The sequence below is a fragment of the Strix uralensis genome, chromosome 3 (assembly GCF_047716275.1).
Source record: "Strix uralensis isolate ZFMK-TIS-50842 chromosome 3, bStrUra1, whole genome shotgun sequence".
Classification (NCBI taxonomy): domain Eukaryota; kingdom Metazoa; phylum Chordata; class Aves; order Strigiformes; family Strigidae; genus Strix; species Strix uralensis.
The window spans coordinates 40,378,153-40,394,835 of record NC_133974.1 but is presented as its reverse complement, the minus strand read 5'-3'; the positions used below and the strand labels follow the sequence as shown (position 1 = coordinate 40,394,835).

Here is a 16,683-nt window from a genome sequence, read left to right as displayed (position 1 = left end):
AAGTGTAAACCTGTTTCTAGATAAGTTTCTGTGGAAAGTGCTGCAACTGGTAAAGAAGAATCCCTTGAAACTGTACAGGCTGGGGACTGACTGTCTGTGGAGGCTCTGCTGCAAAGGACCTAGCCCTGTGGTAGACAGTAAGCTGAATATGAGCCAGCCGTGTGCGTTGGCAGCAAAGAAGGCCAACAGCACCCTGAGCTGTATTAACAGGAGCAGAGCCAATCGATTGAGGAAAGTGATTATCTGCCTTTACTTGGTGCTCTTTAGATGACATTAGGGTACTGCATCCAGTTTTGGGCTCTCCATTACAAAAGAGACATTGATAGAGTAGAGCCAGTTCAACCAAGGGGCCACCAAGATGGTTGGGACCAGAGCATTTGACCTGTGAGGCCATGACTGTCAGTGGTATTCAACAGATGGATACAGCCCTGAGCACCCTAAGCTCAGCCTGCTTTGTGCAGTAGGTGGAGTTAAGACATCCTGAGGGCCATTTGTGCCTGAATTGTTCTGTAATTCTCCTTTTGTTTTCATAACCATCAAGGAGGGTGTAAATGCAAGACTCTAATACAATCTTTGATTAAATCATAAGTGCTTTTTGTTTGGCTTATGTGCAGGATCCCATGATAACTGTTGTTGACACTAATGGTCATCTTGACTCAGTAACTCAAATTTTCTTTTGGTTCTGCCATCACCTGAGCCGTGACTTTTTTTTCTGCATATACATAGAGGGGGTTTCACTTTGCTTTTCGTCCTTGTGGACATGATTGCTGAGGGTTAAGGTATGCAAGTACTAGAAGCAGAGCACAGTTAACTTGCAAATCTTCACGCAGAACTAGGCTTCATATACCATGACTTGGAAATCAAGCTGTGTTACTGTAATTATTGCAATGGAAGAATCATAATCAAAACAAGTTGACAACAAATGTGTTAACAGTATTGTTTATGGCATTTAGTTCTACACGATGTTATATGCTTTGCCCAGAAGAATGAGCATACTGTCAGTTCATCTGGAGAATTCATGGGTTGTTTCTTAAGGGTTCATTTTGTGGTTAGAATGGGGACATACAAGCACATTAATATGTTTAATAGTTGTCTGTAATAAATTTCAGGAAAAAAACTAGAACAATTTTATTTTAAAACTATTCTTTAGGTGGATATTCCAACTGTTGTAACAAAGAAAATGCTCAAGGCAGCAATGAAGCACATTGAAGTGATAGCCAAGGCCAGGCAGAGAGGTAATGTAAAGATTTAATATGTTGTCCGTTTCAAAGGGTAAGTATAAATGTTTCTTTATGCATGCTTGTTATTATATTTGCTCAGTCTTTTCATCCTCACTGCCTTCTCTTAAAAAAAAAAAAGTGATCCTTTTGCATTTTTCTTTTGGAGGTTGCAAAGACAAATAGGCAAAAAGTTACAGTACAAATAATCTCTGAGTTTTGATTTTCATTTCCCCACATTGAAAATACTAAATTACTTTCTCAGTATGGTAATCAGGAATGTGTTTTTTGTCTATTCAGGGCAAAAAAGATCACTTAGCAATGCTTCTTGAAGTTTTTCCTCTGTATTCCAGATGAGCAGTTATAAATGAAAGGATTTGCATGTCTGTGCACTGTACTGTAACTGTAACTCTTATAGCTAGAATGATTTCACATCTGCATGCTAACATGAGCAGTTAGTGGAGTTGTTCAATATGTTGAAAAGTTAGGTTTATGTTTATAAGCCATGGAGAGACTTTGAGCAGTAGCGTATTTAATTATTATCCAAATGAAAATATCTTCACAAGCCTAATGTAAAAATTATATTAAAACTGCACATTGAAAGAATATTTGGAAAATAGAACACTTGTTGTTGGAAAAGAATTTTTTTTTCACTGGCTGTGTTCCACAATATCTACAAAATGTGGTTTCATTCAGCTTTTAAGCATAGACATTTACTTTCACTGGAGTCATGAACTTTCCTCCCTTCCCTCAAAACATCTGCTTGGTATCTAGAAATACATGCCATTGGTCCTCTGAGTAGCGGGTATGAGTAACACGAATAATGAGATATAGTGTGAACACATTAGATGTTTTTCATGGCACAAACAGTTTCAAGATACTAGATTATCTCGTGCTGTTTATGCCAAATTTCGTATTTCCCTTAATTTCTACTAAGGAGTTAGAAACACTTTTCTTTAACAGCAGAGAACTGGATTTTAAATGTATGACATTGAAAACATAGCCCTTTTCTTCAGTGTTTCAAAGGAAAAGACTTGTTTGCTGAGGGTAGATATGTGAAGTAGGAGCTGAAAATGACTTAGAGGCACTTTCTAGTAAATGTTGCTGAACCAGGCACCTGTAATACATGATTCAGAGGCAGCTTTCAGGCCTTGCTTTGGTTGCTGGTTGAGCCTAGTCTTTTCTGTGTGTTTAGTTTCTATATCCTTTTTCAAATGATTGCTTTAGGGAGCATTTCCTTTTTTCCTTCTCTTCTTACCCTTATGTCTCTTAGTAATTCCTCACTATTTGCACAGACACCTCCGTGATTCGTGTCCTTGCCAGAGAGCACATTCCTCCTCTCTGCTTTTAGTGACACCAGCTAGGCAGATTTATCAGACAGTATATACATTCCTGCATTCCCCATATCATCTGATACCACTTCTGGTTCTTGATTGTGAAGGACAAGTTAGCAGGCTTCTGTACTAAATTCAATATGCTGGAAACAAGCTTTAACCTTCTAGATAACAGGTATGTATTCGGTACCTGACCTGTGCCTGCTGTGGTTCTTGGGATGAGGCTGTGCCAGATTGCTAGTGCAGCTAGGTGTGATTTATTACAGCTCAATTCTTGCCTTTGAAGTGACTTGAATGAATATAACATTGTTTATTCTAACTAATATGTATGGTTTTTAATCTGATAAAGCAGGTATTCTTTCAGCTTCATACAGGTGCTTATAAGAGGCAGCACTCTAACAGATCCCCATGCTGGTTTTGGTTTGATTTACGCTGTTTAAAATATGTGTTCCTTCATGTTTGTTTCTAAATGTTCTAAGCCTGAAACAGTTATAACAGGATTGAATAAAAGTTTGAGTTGATTTCAATTGTGTTGTAGGCAGGTCAGTAGGTAGAAGCCTGATAAATGGGAGACTGTGAAAAAAAGAAGTAGAGGCAGGAGGCTGTGAAGGAGATTTGGGGAAAAAAGCAAGTAGAGGCAGACTTTGGGCAATGCAGTTTTTTAGACGAATCAAGATGTTGAGTTCTTCAGTAATTATAAATGAGAAAACATTCTGGAAACCATGCAAACTGCAGTTGTTCAGTGAAGGAATTCTTATTTCAGTGTGAGGTTTTATTTTTACATAGCCAGGCTTCAAAGTCTAAGCCAAGGTTCTTTTGTAAAGTTTCAACAGTGTACCCCTTTGGCAGTCGTATATGTACTGAAAGTATTAACGTTTTAGCTCAAATGACAAGCAATCATCTCTTACTTTACAATAAGAAAAAGCTGAAACAACTCATAATCCTGTTTTTTACTTGCAGTAAAAAATGCAGAATTTTTACAGCAAGCTGCTTTAGAGGAATATGGACCAGAACTCCATGTTGCTTTGAGAAGCCGAAGAGATGAACTTCACTACTTAAGAAAACTTACTGAACTTCTTTTTCCTTATATTTTGCCCCCAAAGTCAACAGAGTGCAGGTATAGAAATTATTTAGAATTGTAGTCTTTAAAGTGTTTGTATACTATATTTGGGGAGTGAAAGAATGAACTCTAAAGCCATCATCCTCATCCCTCCTCCTTATCCCTTTGCTTATGAGTTTTTTGATTGGTCTTAAAAATATTCTAGCACCCTTAAGGTATTACTAAATACTAAAATATTTCCCAGTAAAATATAATGGCATTGGAAACTTCACTTAGAAAATTATGTATTGGTTCTGATTTTTTTTCTTTCCTTTTTTTTTTTTTCTTTTCAGATCCCTGGCTCTTCTGATAAGAGAGATTCTGCCTGGTTCTGTTTTCCTTCCCTCAATGGATTTCTTAGCTGATCCTGTAAGACTTTGGAGCATTTATCCAGTATTACTGTTTTCCTACTAAGTGTGTTGTGGTAAAGCAAATGATGCACCATGACTTACTTGCTGTACATTTTGACTGGGTAAAAGAAAAAAATCTTGTGGCCAATGTTTTTGTTCATTATAACTGGTTTGAGTGCTTAAGCGACTGAACTGACTAAAATACAGTATTGGCATGATATCTTAAGAATGTAGTTTCAATGAAGGACTACAATTCCTGTCAAATAGGAGAATGCTGTGCTAGTATAAGCACCTTCAAGTTGCTATAACTACATTTAAACAAGGGCTCCTTTACTTGAACTCTAGCTGTGTGTATCTTTGTAGCAGTGTAAGTAAATCAGCCTTTTCTGCAGCTGGATTGAAACAAATTCTTTTGTCCTTAATTCTGCAAACAAGAGGGCATTTATTTCTAAAGATGTAACACTGCCATCTTTGATTTTATTTATGCATGTATTTTAGTAGGCAAAACTGCAATATTTATGAAGGTATCACCTAGCCACAAGCAGAAAGTACTGTAGCTGTGGAAGTATTAGTAGTTCATTAGATCTGCACTAACAGTAAAAACACTTTGTACAACTTCCCTGTCCTGGGTAAAGAATGTTTATGTGCAGATCTCTTCAGAAATTCCCTGACTTGTAAATACTTGAAGAGAGTGTTGAAGATTAATTCTCAAACATGTGTTGCCAGGCTTTGTTGCTTTTAAAGTAGTACTATATTCACAGGTTTAAACTTTGGCATAACATAGTGAAATGATTTTCATGTAATTTGTTGAGCTTCTTTAGTAGTACTTTTGTATTGTGTTTTTCTACAGGACACTGTCAACCATTTGCTGCTGATCTTCATTGATGATAGTCCAGTGAGTACTGACAAGTTGGAAACAGTAGTGATTTGTTCACGCATTAAGGAAGCTTCCTTACCCAGTTGTCTCATGTTATTTTTTTTCTACAGCCTGAGAAAGCAACTGAACCTACTTCTTCATTGGTTCCATTCCTTCAGAAATTTGCAGAACCAAGAAATAAAAAACCATCTGTAAGCAAAGGCAACATTCCTGTTTTAAATAAGTGTTTTACTTTACCTGCTGTTTTTGTTCTACAACTCCTTGCATTATTTATGTACTCATTGAAAGTTTGGCTGACTGCATTTTTAACCTACTAAGGTCCTGAAACTGGAGCTAAAGGAGATCAGAGATCAGCAAGACCTTTTATTTCGGTTTATGAACTTCCTGAAACAGGAAGGGGCAGTCCATGTGCTGCAGTTCTGCCTGACTGTAGGTAAGATTGCATACGTGTGCTGAGGTGTATTTGATGATCTTTAAAAGCTTTAAGCATTTGCATGTTGAAGTGAATATTCAGTCTCAGAACTAGGCAGCATTGTTAAACAAGAGATTACCTTTCAGGATCTGTGTTCACTTACTTTAGTATGAACTGATTCTTGAATGCTAATCTTGGCAACCTTAATGTTGGCGTGGACTGTAGGTCTTAATTGTATTTCTGTTTCTTGATAAAGGTTGGACATCTTAAAATAGAATATTCTTGTAAGAAAACGTTCTGGCCACTGATACAAAGTACAGCTGCCTTTTTTTAATATGTGGTTACTAAAGTATTACTAAAATGAGCTGTTCATCATGAAAAGCTTCTCATGTTCTTTTTAGCTTTAAAATTCTGATTTCTCCAAAGAACAGAAACATAACAGGAATGTTAAAGATGATGAAACCTTCTGTTCAGTAACCTGAACCTTGGTTATGAAGTGTGCATTTGGGTTTGCCATTACAGAAGTGTTGTTTTGAAAAGCCTTGTAATTTCGAACAATAAGGTCTTCTGTGAAGTTCCTGTAAGTTAGAGTTGTTTATTTCAAGTTTTTTGGTCAACTAGTAGTTAATTGTTGGCCTTCCAAAACTTTTTGTTTTTTGTTTCTAGTAAACCAGTATTTCCATGTTGCATAGGAAATAATGGGTGTGTCTTCATATCCCAAGCCTGTACATACATTGGGAAGACGTGAACTTACATTAGACAGACTTTATCTCATAAAATACCACAGAAATCATTGATCATTACATAAGAGAAATAATCTCTGCGCATGCAGCTTCTTACGTGCTCATAATACTTCCAAACATGTTGGCTTTTTGTCAGAAAAACTCCTGACCAAAAAACTAACAAAGCAATTACCTTTTCAGTGCTGGTGATGCCTGTGGGGGGCGTTCTAAGCTGACCTTTCTAGAGCTCTCTAGAGCTGCTTCATCTAGCAGAAAGGTTTATTCAAACTGGCTATTGCCCATGATCAGTCTTTTTTTTCTGGGCATTTTTTTCTCAGCATTCTCTTCCTTCTGAACTTCTCTTGCATTCTCATAGGTGGCAAATCTATATATTAGCTCATAAAACAAAGAATGAGATTTAGGTCTCTGAAGTTATGCTGTCCCAAACTGTCTACTGTAGGTGGTTCTTCACTTGATAAAAATATTTTAGATAAGAAGCACTTACTGAGAAAGATAATCCAAAAAAAAACCAACCCAGAAGGGGCTTGGTATACTTCTTCTCTGAAGAAGTTTGTTTCTGTCTATTAATTGAAAAATGAATCAAACATTACTTTATTTCCTCTTCTTTCTGGCCAGTAGTTATGCTATTAACAGAATGGGCCTGTAAATCAAGTAGGATTGCACAATAATTGTTCTGAATAGAATTTTTATTTTGTCAGTGGAAGCTCATTCTGAAGTTAGCCTGATATTAAAGATATTATTGAAAATACTGTGGTTGGGCCTTAGGAATGAAATAGCAGCAGAATAGGCAGATGACTGGTATAAAGGGCTGTTGGGGCTCTGTGTGTGGTTTGCGTGAACTGGAAATCATGCTAAAAGAAAACTACAGTTTACAATGAGGTAATTTAGAAAGAAAAAAAAATAATTCTTCTGATTCATTCTGCTGCCAGGAACAACTTCATGGATTTATTCTTACTGTGCTAAGGAATCATTAGTTTTAATTGCAATACATTTTTAGTAATAATTTTATGACCAAATTGAATTATAGTTAATAAGAAGTCAACTACCTTATTACCTGAGATTTTTAGATGTCTCCTGTTTCTATTAAAGTTTTACAAATTACTATATCTTCTGGAAAATGAGTTGATGTTACAGGTTGCTTCAAGATGCTGTTTGTTTGCCAAGTTGATCAAAAAATGCATTTTCTTTCCCTCACATCTCAGAGGAATTCAATGACCGAATTTTGCGACCAGAACTAACAGATACTGAAAAGATGTCTCTTCATGAGGAAGTACAGAAAATTTACAAAACTTATTGTTTGGATGAAAGCATTGACAAAATTAGATTTGACCCTTTTATTGTGGAAGAGATTCAAAGAAGTAAGTTTGAATTTGAAAGGAATAATTTATACTGGAATTTAAACAGTGTTCTGTAATAAAGTGAAGACTAGTTCCTCTAAATATGATCAATCTTTTATTAGTTTTACAAATTGTTACATCCTTGCTATATTGTGCGTAAGCCTTGTTTTGTCAGTTTATTTCTATTTTTTGTCAGACTTTTAGTAGCTTGCAAAGCAATCACAAACTCAGACCAGAAAACCCCAAATTTTATATGCCCATATACATTTATATTTATAATTTTTTTTGTAGTTGCTGAAGGCCCATATATGGATGTTGTGAAACTTCAAACTATGAGGTGTCTTTTTGAAGCTTATGAGCATGTACTTTCTCTACTTGAGAATGTTTTTACTCCTATGTTCTGTCATAGTGATGAGGTAAGTGTCAAAGATTTGAAGAGGTCTTAAAGCAAGATTGTATTGTTTTAGGATACACAACTTACAACAGTCATGTGCGTGTTTTCCACTTTAGTTAGCATGCTAGAGCTGGGACCAATCTCAGTAAGAAAAATTGAATTTATTCTAGTTCAACACAACATCAACAGAATAAAAAAAGCCCTCTCCATTTTTTGGTGTAACAGTTTGTGTATATCACTCTTATTACAAAATCCTCTCCACCCCTTCTTTTATGATTGCAAATTTGGTGCAAAAGTAATCTGCGTGATAGACATAGAACATTATTAAGAATCTTTTTATTTACTTCTAAAATATAATGGTGCTTAAAGAAATTTACAAAGGTTGTATTTAGGTACCTTCACCATTTTGCATTCCAGCAGCTAAGTCAGGTGTCTGTTTTCAGGAAGGTCATTCAAAGCAATTTACTAGGCATTTAAGATTGTTTTATGATTGGATTCTAAAGGCCAGTTTAAAAAAAAAAAAATCCCCACACTGGGCTGACAGCTACATAAAGCCTTTTAATAGGAAACACTTTAAATGCAGGGGTGAGTCTGAATTCTTGTCGCTTTTGGAGTTTATGTATGTAAATCAGGTTGCAGGTTAAGCTTCTCGCATTTATTTGAGGCAGAGTACATTGACTTGTCCTGGGAATGGGTACTTACCTTACTTGGTGTTATTCCTAATGAAGTGTATTTCTCAAAAATGATATTGATGGTCATCTTTCCCATAATAGCTGTAACACTTCAAATACTGGAGTTTTTAACAAGGAAGACACATGTATTTTGGTGCTTAATTCTAGTTTTATTTCTGTTTTGGTTTTTTAATCCCAAGACTATGTAAAGTAAAATAAGTAGTCCTGGGAGTGTGTATTGCAAATTTGGTCTGTCCTTTTCCAGATGAATATTCTAGCTGCTAGATTATGGTTAGCTTGCCTTTTATTTCTGTTCTTGTTTCCTGAATTCTGCAATGTCGTTGCATAGTAGTCCTTACCTCAGTTACTCTGTTGTAGTCTTTGATACCTTATTTGTCTGTTGTAGTACTTCAGACACCTTTTAAGAGGAGCAGAGTCACCAACACGCAATTCAAAGTTTAACAGGTAGGTGTGGTAGAATCTTTAAGTGGTTTTCTTTGTTTTATAGCTAAAAGTGTCAAAAAGTAAACCATAGGAATTTTGCTACTGCCTGATACTAATTTGGCTAAATTTTTAGCTCTGTTTTTTTTTTTTAATGGACAAATTACATACTAAAGGAGCAAGCAATGTTATACAAGATGTGTCTTTACTTTGAAGTCTTTTACATTAAAGAATTTAAAATGTGATTTAGACCTCAACATTTGAGAAGGGGGAAGGGAAAAATAAATATACAGTGAGAATAACATAATGTGGAAACAAAGTGGTGATTTAATTGACTGTATATATATATAATACATTTTGTTGGTGTAAAGCTGGGGAGTCTTAGATTTAGGGTCTTACAGGGGTAGGTACAGTGTACCCTGCATCTAACCAACCTGGTCATGCAATGGGCATCTCCTCTTGTATCAAGGAGGATTTGCCATTTCTCCTAGGTCAAATGTGTTTTTCTGTCCCCCAGCTCTCCCCATTCATTGCAGAAATGTAGCATCAGAAGCCTTGTTTCTGGGTTTGGGCTATATATTTACAGACCACCTTCAGGCTGCTTAGGGCATACGGAGAAGGAGAAGAGCATCTCCTGTCTTATGGATGGGTGATCTTTTGTTGTGGGGTTGGGCTGAGGAAGCTTGAGGTCTCATCATTTCTTGTCTTTCATTTTATGCTGGTTGGCTTAGCCATACACTAGCCCAACTGAATTGCTCTTGTGGTAAGGAAAATTTCAGTGAGACAGTCTTTAATTGAGATAGGCTTTCTTTCTTGGTATGAAATAAGATCCAAAATGCTAGTGTCTATCATCATCATCTTTGATTACTCTTACAGAGGAGTAGCACCAATTATTTTTCTTCTGCTTTCATTAGAGATATATCTAACAGCAGCCCTTTTGATTTGCAGCCTACTGTGAGGTGTATTATCATGAGATCCCTTTCTGCCCTGCTAATGTTCCTCAAAAACTACATGATTGTTCTCTTTAATATATCTTCACTGGTGATGCCTATTATGTAGACTTTATAGTTCTGGTAGATCCAGGACTCAAGCTTTGGTGTAGTGCTTTCTCAGATTGGTGCTGACAAACTTCTGTTTCTTAGCAAAAAGGCATAGAAGGCAGCTAAACCAAACTGCCTTTCTCCCCTATGTGATATTCCACTAGGAACAGTGACCTTAAAACAGCCTCCAGCTTCTGTCCAAGATGGCTACAGGGTTTTATCCAGACCTTTAAATCTACCATCTAGTATCTTTCCCAAAATTATTCATGTCAATGGTTGAAAGTATCCTGTCATACACTTCTTAAATCTATATGAAAACATTTAGATCACCTCCTTGATGCTTTGCTTTCCAAAACAGAAAGGTTGAAATTACAGTCAGTCTCTGCCTGGAGTTTTTGAAATACATCTCTGGCTACAAAATAAGCAAATTTTGTTTGGGGACTGTTACAACATATTCCCCTGGAGTTCAGACAGCATCCATAGCATTACAGAAAATGTATCTGGTTTACATTTCAGAACAATTTGAATGCCCTGAGTATATACTGGTTTATGATACAAGATACATTGTGTTCCTGAAGTGGTGCCTCGGTGATTATTTCCATGAAACAGAGGTCCTATCTGCAAGCAGTTTGCCTGTTGCTTTGGAGTTTCCCTCTGCAGAATCTGGTGCAGACAGTCACTGCCGAGGGGAAAAAAAAAAAAGCTTACTGATGAAATTGCTCCAGATATTATCCATGTGCACATACGTTATCCTGCCTTCTCTTCCCTACTGTAGTATTAGTTCCAGTTGAGAAATTACATGCAAATATATATTGAGAGAAATTACATGCAAAGAGATGAGTTTTGTTTTCCATATCTTCGATGCTTTGCTAGGGGTACTGAGTGTGTATTCCACAGATACTACTGGTTAAAAGGTCAGATCAAGTAGTAGATATGAAATCCCAGTGGAATGTACATGTGGGTAATGTGTTGAAAGATTTCACTTATTGTAAGATGAGAAAATTATAGAGTGGTTTCCAGAAAATACAAGTGGGAAAGTAGGAAGAAGTGACTGTCAGTGTGTAATTTCTGGTTTGAATCACTTCTTTGAAGTATACAAAATAATCAAAGCTTTTTGTGTACAGATAGGACAAATAATGTGCTATGAAAACTGCTAAGGTAATAGATAAAAAGTCCCAAGTGTTTCTGGAGTGTAAAGAAGTCACATTGAGGATATTCTGATAACTTCATATAACTAGCTGTGATTGTCAGCAGTTTAACTCAACTGATAGTTTCCACCTGATGTTTAATGTGTGTGGTCAATGAAAACTGATGTTTTAAGTTCCAATTCTGGCAACTTAATTTTGGATGTGTGGAAGAGAGGACAAGAATTCCCTTTCCTTCTCTCATATTTATGTATTTGTAATACATTACTACATTACTTAAAGGTATTCTGTGTTGAAGTCTAAAAAAAAGCCATTATGTGATACAAACTCCCAGATTTCTGGATAGTTTTATATCCGCCTTGATCTTCTACATAGCATGACCACATACAGAAGATGACACATCCTGATTTCTCATCATTGGGGTAGCAATAAAATGAAAACATTTTTCAAGTAAAGGATCAAGTAGAAAATATATCAACAATTTTGGGGAGTGGTTAGGAGTAAAACCCACAGAATTAAGTCTGTAAACGGTTGTGTGCAATGTGATTGTTTGTCACCATCAGTTCCAACTTGGTAGGATATGTTTCCAGTTTCACAGTTCACATGACTAAAGATGGTATAAGATGTCTTAGAATCAGTTCCTCTTGTAAAATGAAATCCAAAATTTGAATATTTTAATCCTGTATCACTTTGTCCAGAATTCAGTAGCTCCAGTAAATTAAAATAATGTGTGCAGTGACTGTGTTTATGGTTAATCCGTTTAAACATCTCTGTTGGAATTACCAAGTTGATGGCTGAGGCATTGGTTCCATGTACCAGGTTATGTAGAATATCAAAAATACATGACAGTTCTCAAAATCTGTGAAATAATAATTAATAGTGGTTTTTACAATCTCTAATATGGGGTGGTAGGGGAGTGGTGTTATTGCATAAAATAAATCCACAGCCTTTTCTTTGTATTAGCCAAATTAACTAGATTCCTACATGACCTCTGAACATAGGTTATAGAAAAAGCTGCCTGTTTGGTATTACAGGTAACTTTAAGAATGAAAGTTATTCTCTAAATTGGTAGCCACTTGTGCTGAATGTCTATGAAGACTTGAAAGTTTCAATAACTGAGGCTTTAAATTCAAATGCCAAGACTGTGTTAATGAAATGTGTGGGTACTGTTCACATTTCACTTCCTTAGGATTTTAGGTCAGGAACTCCTAATGCTACCACATCTTTCATTAATCTGTAGTGATGGTCAAAGCCTATTCAGTTTTGTTGAGATAGCTCTGTCAAATTAGTTTGGGTGGTGTTTTTTTTTTCTTTTAACATTATTTTCTCCTGGGCTCTGAGGTAATTTGTGTGCCTGTTGTTGCAGAAGTAGCCTGAGTTTGGATGACTTCCGGTAAGTCCGTCTTAACACTCAATAAATGTCGTGTGTTAGTTACACTGCATCTATCCCGACTGCATCACACAGCCTTTATAACAGCAATTAACTGTCTGTTTTATTTGTAAAAATGTGAATGTCTTCTCTGGACTAAACTGCATTTCTCCCCACAATAACCTTTACTTCCCATGTCGTCTTCAGAAGTATTTAGAAATTGCTTAATTACTAATTTCGTAAGTTTGAAATATATTAATATATTTTTGCTGTTAAAGATTTGTCTGTTATTGGTTTTGAAATACATTTTCATAACTTGAAGCTTTTTTTTGCCTGTGACTGCTAGCTGCTTACATTTCCTTTACTCCATGTCACATTTCCAGGTCCTGTTTGAGGTTTTATCCACTTAACTGCTTGTTTATCTTGCATAGCTGTGTCCAGGATGATCATTGCCTAACATTGCATGCAAATATAACCATTTTATGAATATTATCAAGCATTCAAAACCAGCAGTTCCCTAAATCAGTTCTCTTTGCAGCTTTTCTTGTGACTGTTATAGATTTGATTACAACATATGCTATTTTTCATAATTTGTTCTAGGTAGTCTGTGATCACTCATTAATGCCTTAACAGCTGTTCAGTGGTTTTTCTTCTCATTATTCGTGCCTCTTTAAATACATACTATCCAAACTCAGAAAACAATTTTTTCATCATGGGCTTTTCCTTAGAATTTGTCGGAGCATCAGTATTTCATGTATTACTCATACCATTCTTGAGTCTTGAGGGACCAGTATCAACTTAATTTTACAGGTTAGGAATCAAGGTATACATAGACCCTTTTTATTTTTTATGTGCCAGTTCAGCGTATTAAATTATAACTTGCTCGAGTGTTGAGCAGTAAGAAGTACTTGAGATATAAGTGCAGTTCATTGATTTTTAAGTGCAGCTCTATGCACTCAGCATTTCTCCTAATTGGGTGTAGGGGTTTTAGCCAAAAGAAAATGGTACTCTGATTTCACATGCATGTAAACATCCAGCTTGTCTGATACATATGACTTGTCTGGTACTTCTTGACCCGCAGAGGTTCACAGCAGCATTCTTCAGCTGCATAGCCCTGTCTGATCACTTGCGAAGGTCTGTTCAGTGCACTGCATGAGGCAGGGATCCTGCAGGAAAATTATTTTGCAACCACCCACGATTAAAGAATGCCACAGTGCACCGTGGCACTAATGTAATCTTTGATCTGCAGTTCCCAGCTTTAGAATGAACAACAATTGTAACTTTTTAATGTTACATATGTGTGACTTCTGGAGCTTTTTAAAAAAAAAAAAATAAATAAATGTCTTCCAACCTCTTGTTATCACATCATTCACCAGGCATGCTGGAACCTGTAGACTCCCCGCTCAGGGCCCTGCCAAGAAAGAAACTATAGAATGATGGTCTAATAATGCTGTTACATGGATCAGCACTAGAGGGAGTGGGATACTTTTCCCAGTGAGTTTTGTATATGTATTTGTTGACAGTACCAGAATTGACAAATCTTGAAAGACTTGGTCCCTATTCTAAACTGGCCACCTCCTTTGCACTTTCTTCCTTCATGTCTTGAACCTGACCATATCCTAGTCCCATCTCTTCGCTTCTACATAGCCTCAAGTTCTTTCTCCTATTTCTACTTAGCAGTGAATCTATTCTAGCTATCAGGGAATCCTGGCCCCATACAGCTCAGTACTGCAGTTACAGGCAAAGCTGTATTCTGCGTTCAGCTGGAGGATGATCAGTGCAGGAAAGAACTGATCTGAGCTTAGAGTACTCTTATCAAATCTTTGAGTTTGTGCAAAGTAATGTTTTTGCTCAAAATTGTGAGAACTGCACAGCCTTTCACAGGAATGATGAAAACTTCAGGAGTCAAGCCGGAGGTCTGAAGTATCAACCTTCAGGAAAAGCTGTCCAGTTTTGTCTGAATAAAGTTTGTCTTTTGGTAGCCCAGTGTTTAAGCTCTTGAACAACATTCAGGTAGGTCCCCAATGTGAAAAAGTTCAGTTCAGCACAATAACATGTAGAGGAATTTGTTTAAAAATTGAGTAAAATTGTTCAAACATAGATTTAGACTACAAACAGCCAAGAAACCTTTCTTTGGTTAGCAGAGATAAGTAAGATAGATGGTGCCTGTCTGCTTTGTGGCTGATAATAATATGAGATAGAAAAAGCAAAAGATTTGGAAAAACGGCGGATCATTTATGCATTTTTAGTCATGTACACAGTTTGGGTAAAATAAACAGGAAGATCATTAGTAACGCATGCACGTTTTGAGTAGGCGGTTGATGATGTCAACGTGGTTTTATGGGTGATGAAGATGCTTTACCTGATGGTCTCTGCTGTTCTGTTGGTACTGCTGTTCAGTAGCTAATAATTTTTTGTTTTAAAGGAAAAACACTTAGGATATTTTCTGGTCCTCTGAAGTACTAATTGTGCTTTTAATCTCAGTAATCTATAAAATTCTTTTGAGTCTTTGATGCTGCAGTTCACTGTACTGATTTTTAACTCGCCTATCAACTGTATTTATTAGATCAACATAAGTAACCTCAGACTGATTCCGTATTCAACAAAAACATTTTTCTTTCCAGAATTAATAGCATTTCTATATAAGAAATAATCTTTGGTGTCAGGTCTTGTGTAAGGGCATAAGAATGCTGTAAAATCTGTTCTGTCATAAGGAGTGCACTTTATGCCCAATTACCATTCTTTTTCCATACCTTGTTGCTTTTTGGATGCTCTGTCATAAGTGGCAAGGCTTTAAAAGTCTTCATCTTTCAGTCAGGCTCTTCAAGCCAAGATTCTTCAGTTGCATCTGTTTTCTCTCATGCTCAGTCTTGTTCCTTGCACATTCCTTTTGTCTGTCCCTGATGCTTAAAAGTCGAGATCTATCTTGAATCATACGTGCTTGTAAAATTCTGGGATGTTTATATAAAAAAATGCATCTAATTACACCATTTACAGTACTTGGCAAGAGTGGATAAATATTTAAATATGAGTGCATGGAAAAGGACAGAATTAGTGACCTTCTTGGTGTACATGCCTGTAGCAATACCACAGTTTCTGCTGTCAAAACAAAATTGGTTTGCATAGTTAATTGCTTATTTTATGTCCTGCATTACTGGGATACTATTATAAGAGTGTTAATGTTGGCTCCTGGTTAAGCATATGGGAATCCCATATCTCTTAAAAGTGTAATCAAGAAATTTTGCTGATCGATCAGAGAACAAATTTGCCATAAATGAATTTCAATTTAAGTGGAATTGTAAATACATTGGCTAGTTGTTTTTCTTATCTGCAAAAGATGTGCAATGGCCTACTGAGCTGCTGTGCAATAATATGCCTTGTGTTGTGAACTCTGGCTTCTGTAATCCTAGGACCACACAGAAGAGAGGAGAATCATTTGGAATCAGCAGAATAGGGAACAAAATAAAAGGTGTATTCAAAAGTTCTGCGATGGAAGGAGCTATGTTGCCTAACTATAACTTAAATGAAGGAGAAGATGACTTTGTGAGTAGAAGCCTTAATTTTGTCTTTAAGTCTTTGTTGTTGTTGTTGAGTTCTTCTGTTTCCTTATTTGAAAATGTTAAGTTTCTGCCTTTTCTGCTGTCTTACTTCACTGCAGGGTTTCCATGTGCTGGCTTCTGATTAAGTTGCCTTGTTTTCCCTGTATTCATTCACAAGCCAAGGCCACATCCCCAGTTAGTGTGCCACTGAGCTTATTGCTTTAGTACGGAGAAGTACTAAAAGTAGCAGTGTCGGACATTTTTGTAAGCAATTATTTTTTTCTCTAAAAATTTACCATGCCATTTTATAATTCTGGTACGCATAGGACTGCATGCATGGCTCTTCATCTGAAACTTGCCACAAGACCTTAAAATCACAAAGCAGTGGAGAAATTGCTGTCACGTTGGTCTGTGATGCAACATTTTCTTTAAAGATCATGAGCCAATAGTCCTTTCTCATTTGGGTGTCTCCCTGAACTGATGTTTTTGTTTCATGCTAAATAGCAATGAATAGAGCCAGTGGTAGAATTCTTGCATGGGATGTTGGTATCTGAAGCACAGTTGGGGGACAAATGGAAAATTTTAAAAAGGGAAGAGGAGGGAATTGGTCAGAAGCTATTGGCAGTCATGTATTTTTTACAGTGTATCTGCCAATTCAACCTCTTGTACCTGTTCCTAACAAACAAAACATTTAAGCATTTATCACCTTGATAAA

The 16,683-nt window shown here is 36.4% G+C and overlaps 1 protein-coding gene across 7 annotated transcripts in view; it reads left to right on the top strand.

Annotated features, from left to right (window-relative positions):
• SNX14 (sorting nexin 14) overlaps positions 1 to 16,683 on the top strand; it is a 57,384-nt gene that overhangs the window by 16,833 nt on the left and 23,868 nt on the right. For 5 of the 7 annotated variants that reach the window (XM_074862000.1, XM_074861998.1, XM_074862004.1 and 2 more), the window contains 11 exons: positions 1,151 to 1,235; positions 3,512 to 3,668; positions 3,944 to 4,019; positions 4,851 to 4,895; positions 4,988 to 5,068; positions 5,196 to 5,310; positions 7,235 to 7,390; positions 7,661 to 7,785; positions 8,841 to 8,899; positions 12,427 to 12,453; positions 15,840 to 15,972. In XM_074862000.1, coding sequence (XP_074718101.1) covers positions 1,151 to 1,235; positions 3,512 to 3,668; positions 3,944 to 4,019; positions 4,851 to 4,895; positions 4,988 to 5,068; positions 5,196 to 5,310; positions 7,235 to 7,390; positions 7,661 to 7,785; positions 8,841 to 8,899; positions 12,427 to 12,453; positions 15,840 to 15,972 — 1,059 coding nt within the window. The remainder of the gene's footprint in view (positions 1 to 1,150; positions 1,236 to 3,511; positions 3,669 to 3,943; positions 4,020 to 4,850; positions 4,896 to 4,987; positions 5,069 to 5,195; positions 5,311 to 7,234; positions 7,391 to 7,660; positions 7,786 to 8,840; positions 8,900 to 12,426; positions 12,454 to 15,839; positions 15,973 to 16,683) is intronic. The other 2 variants (XM_074862001.1, XM_074861999.1) reach the window with 1 other exon arrangement.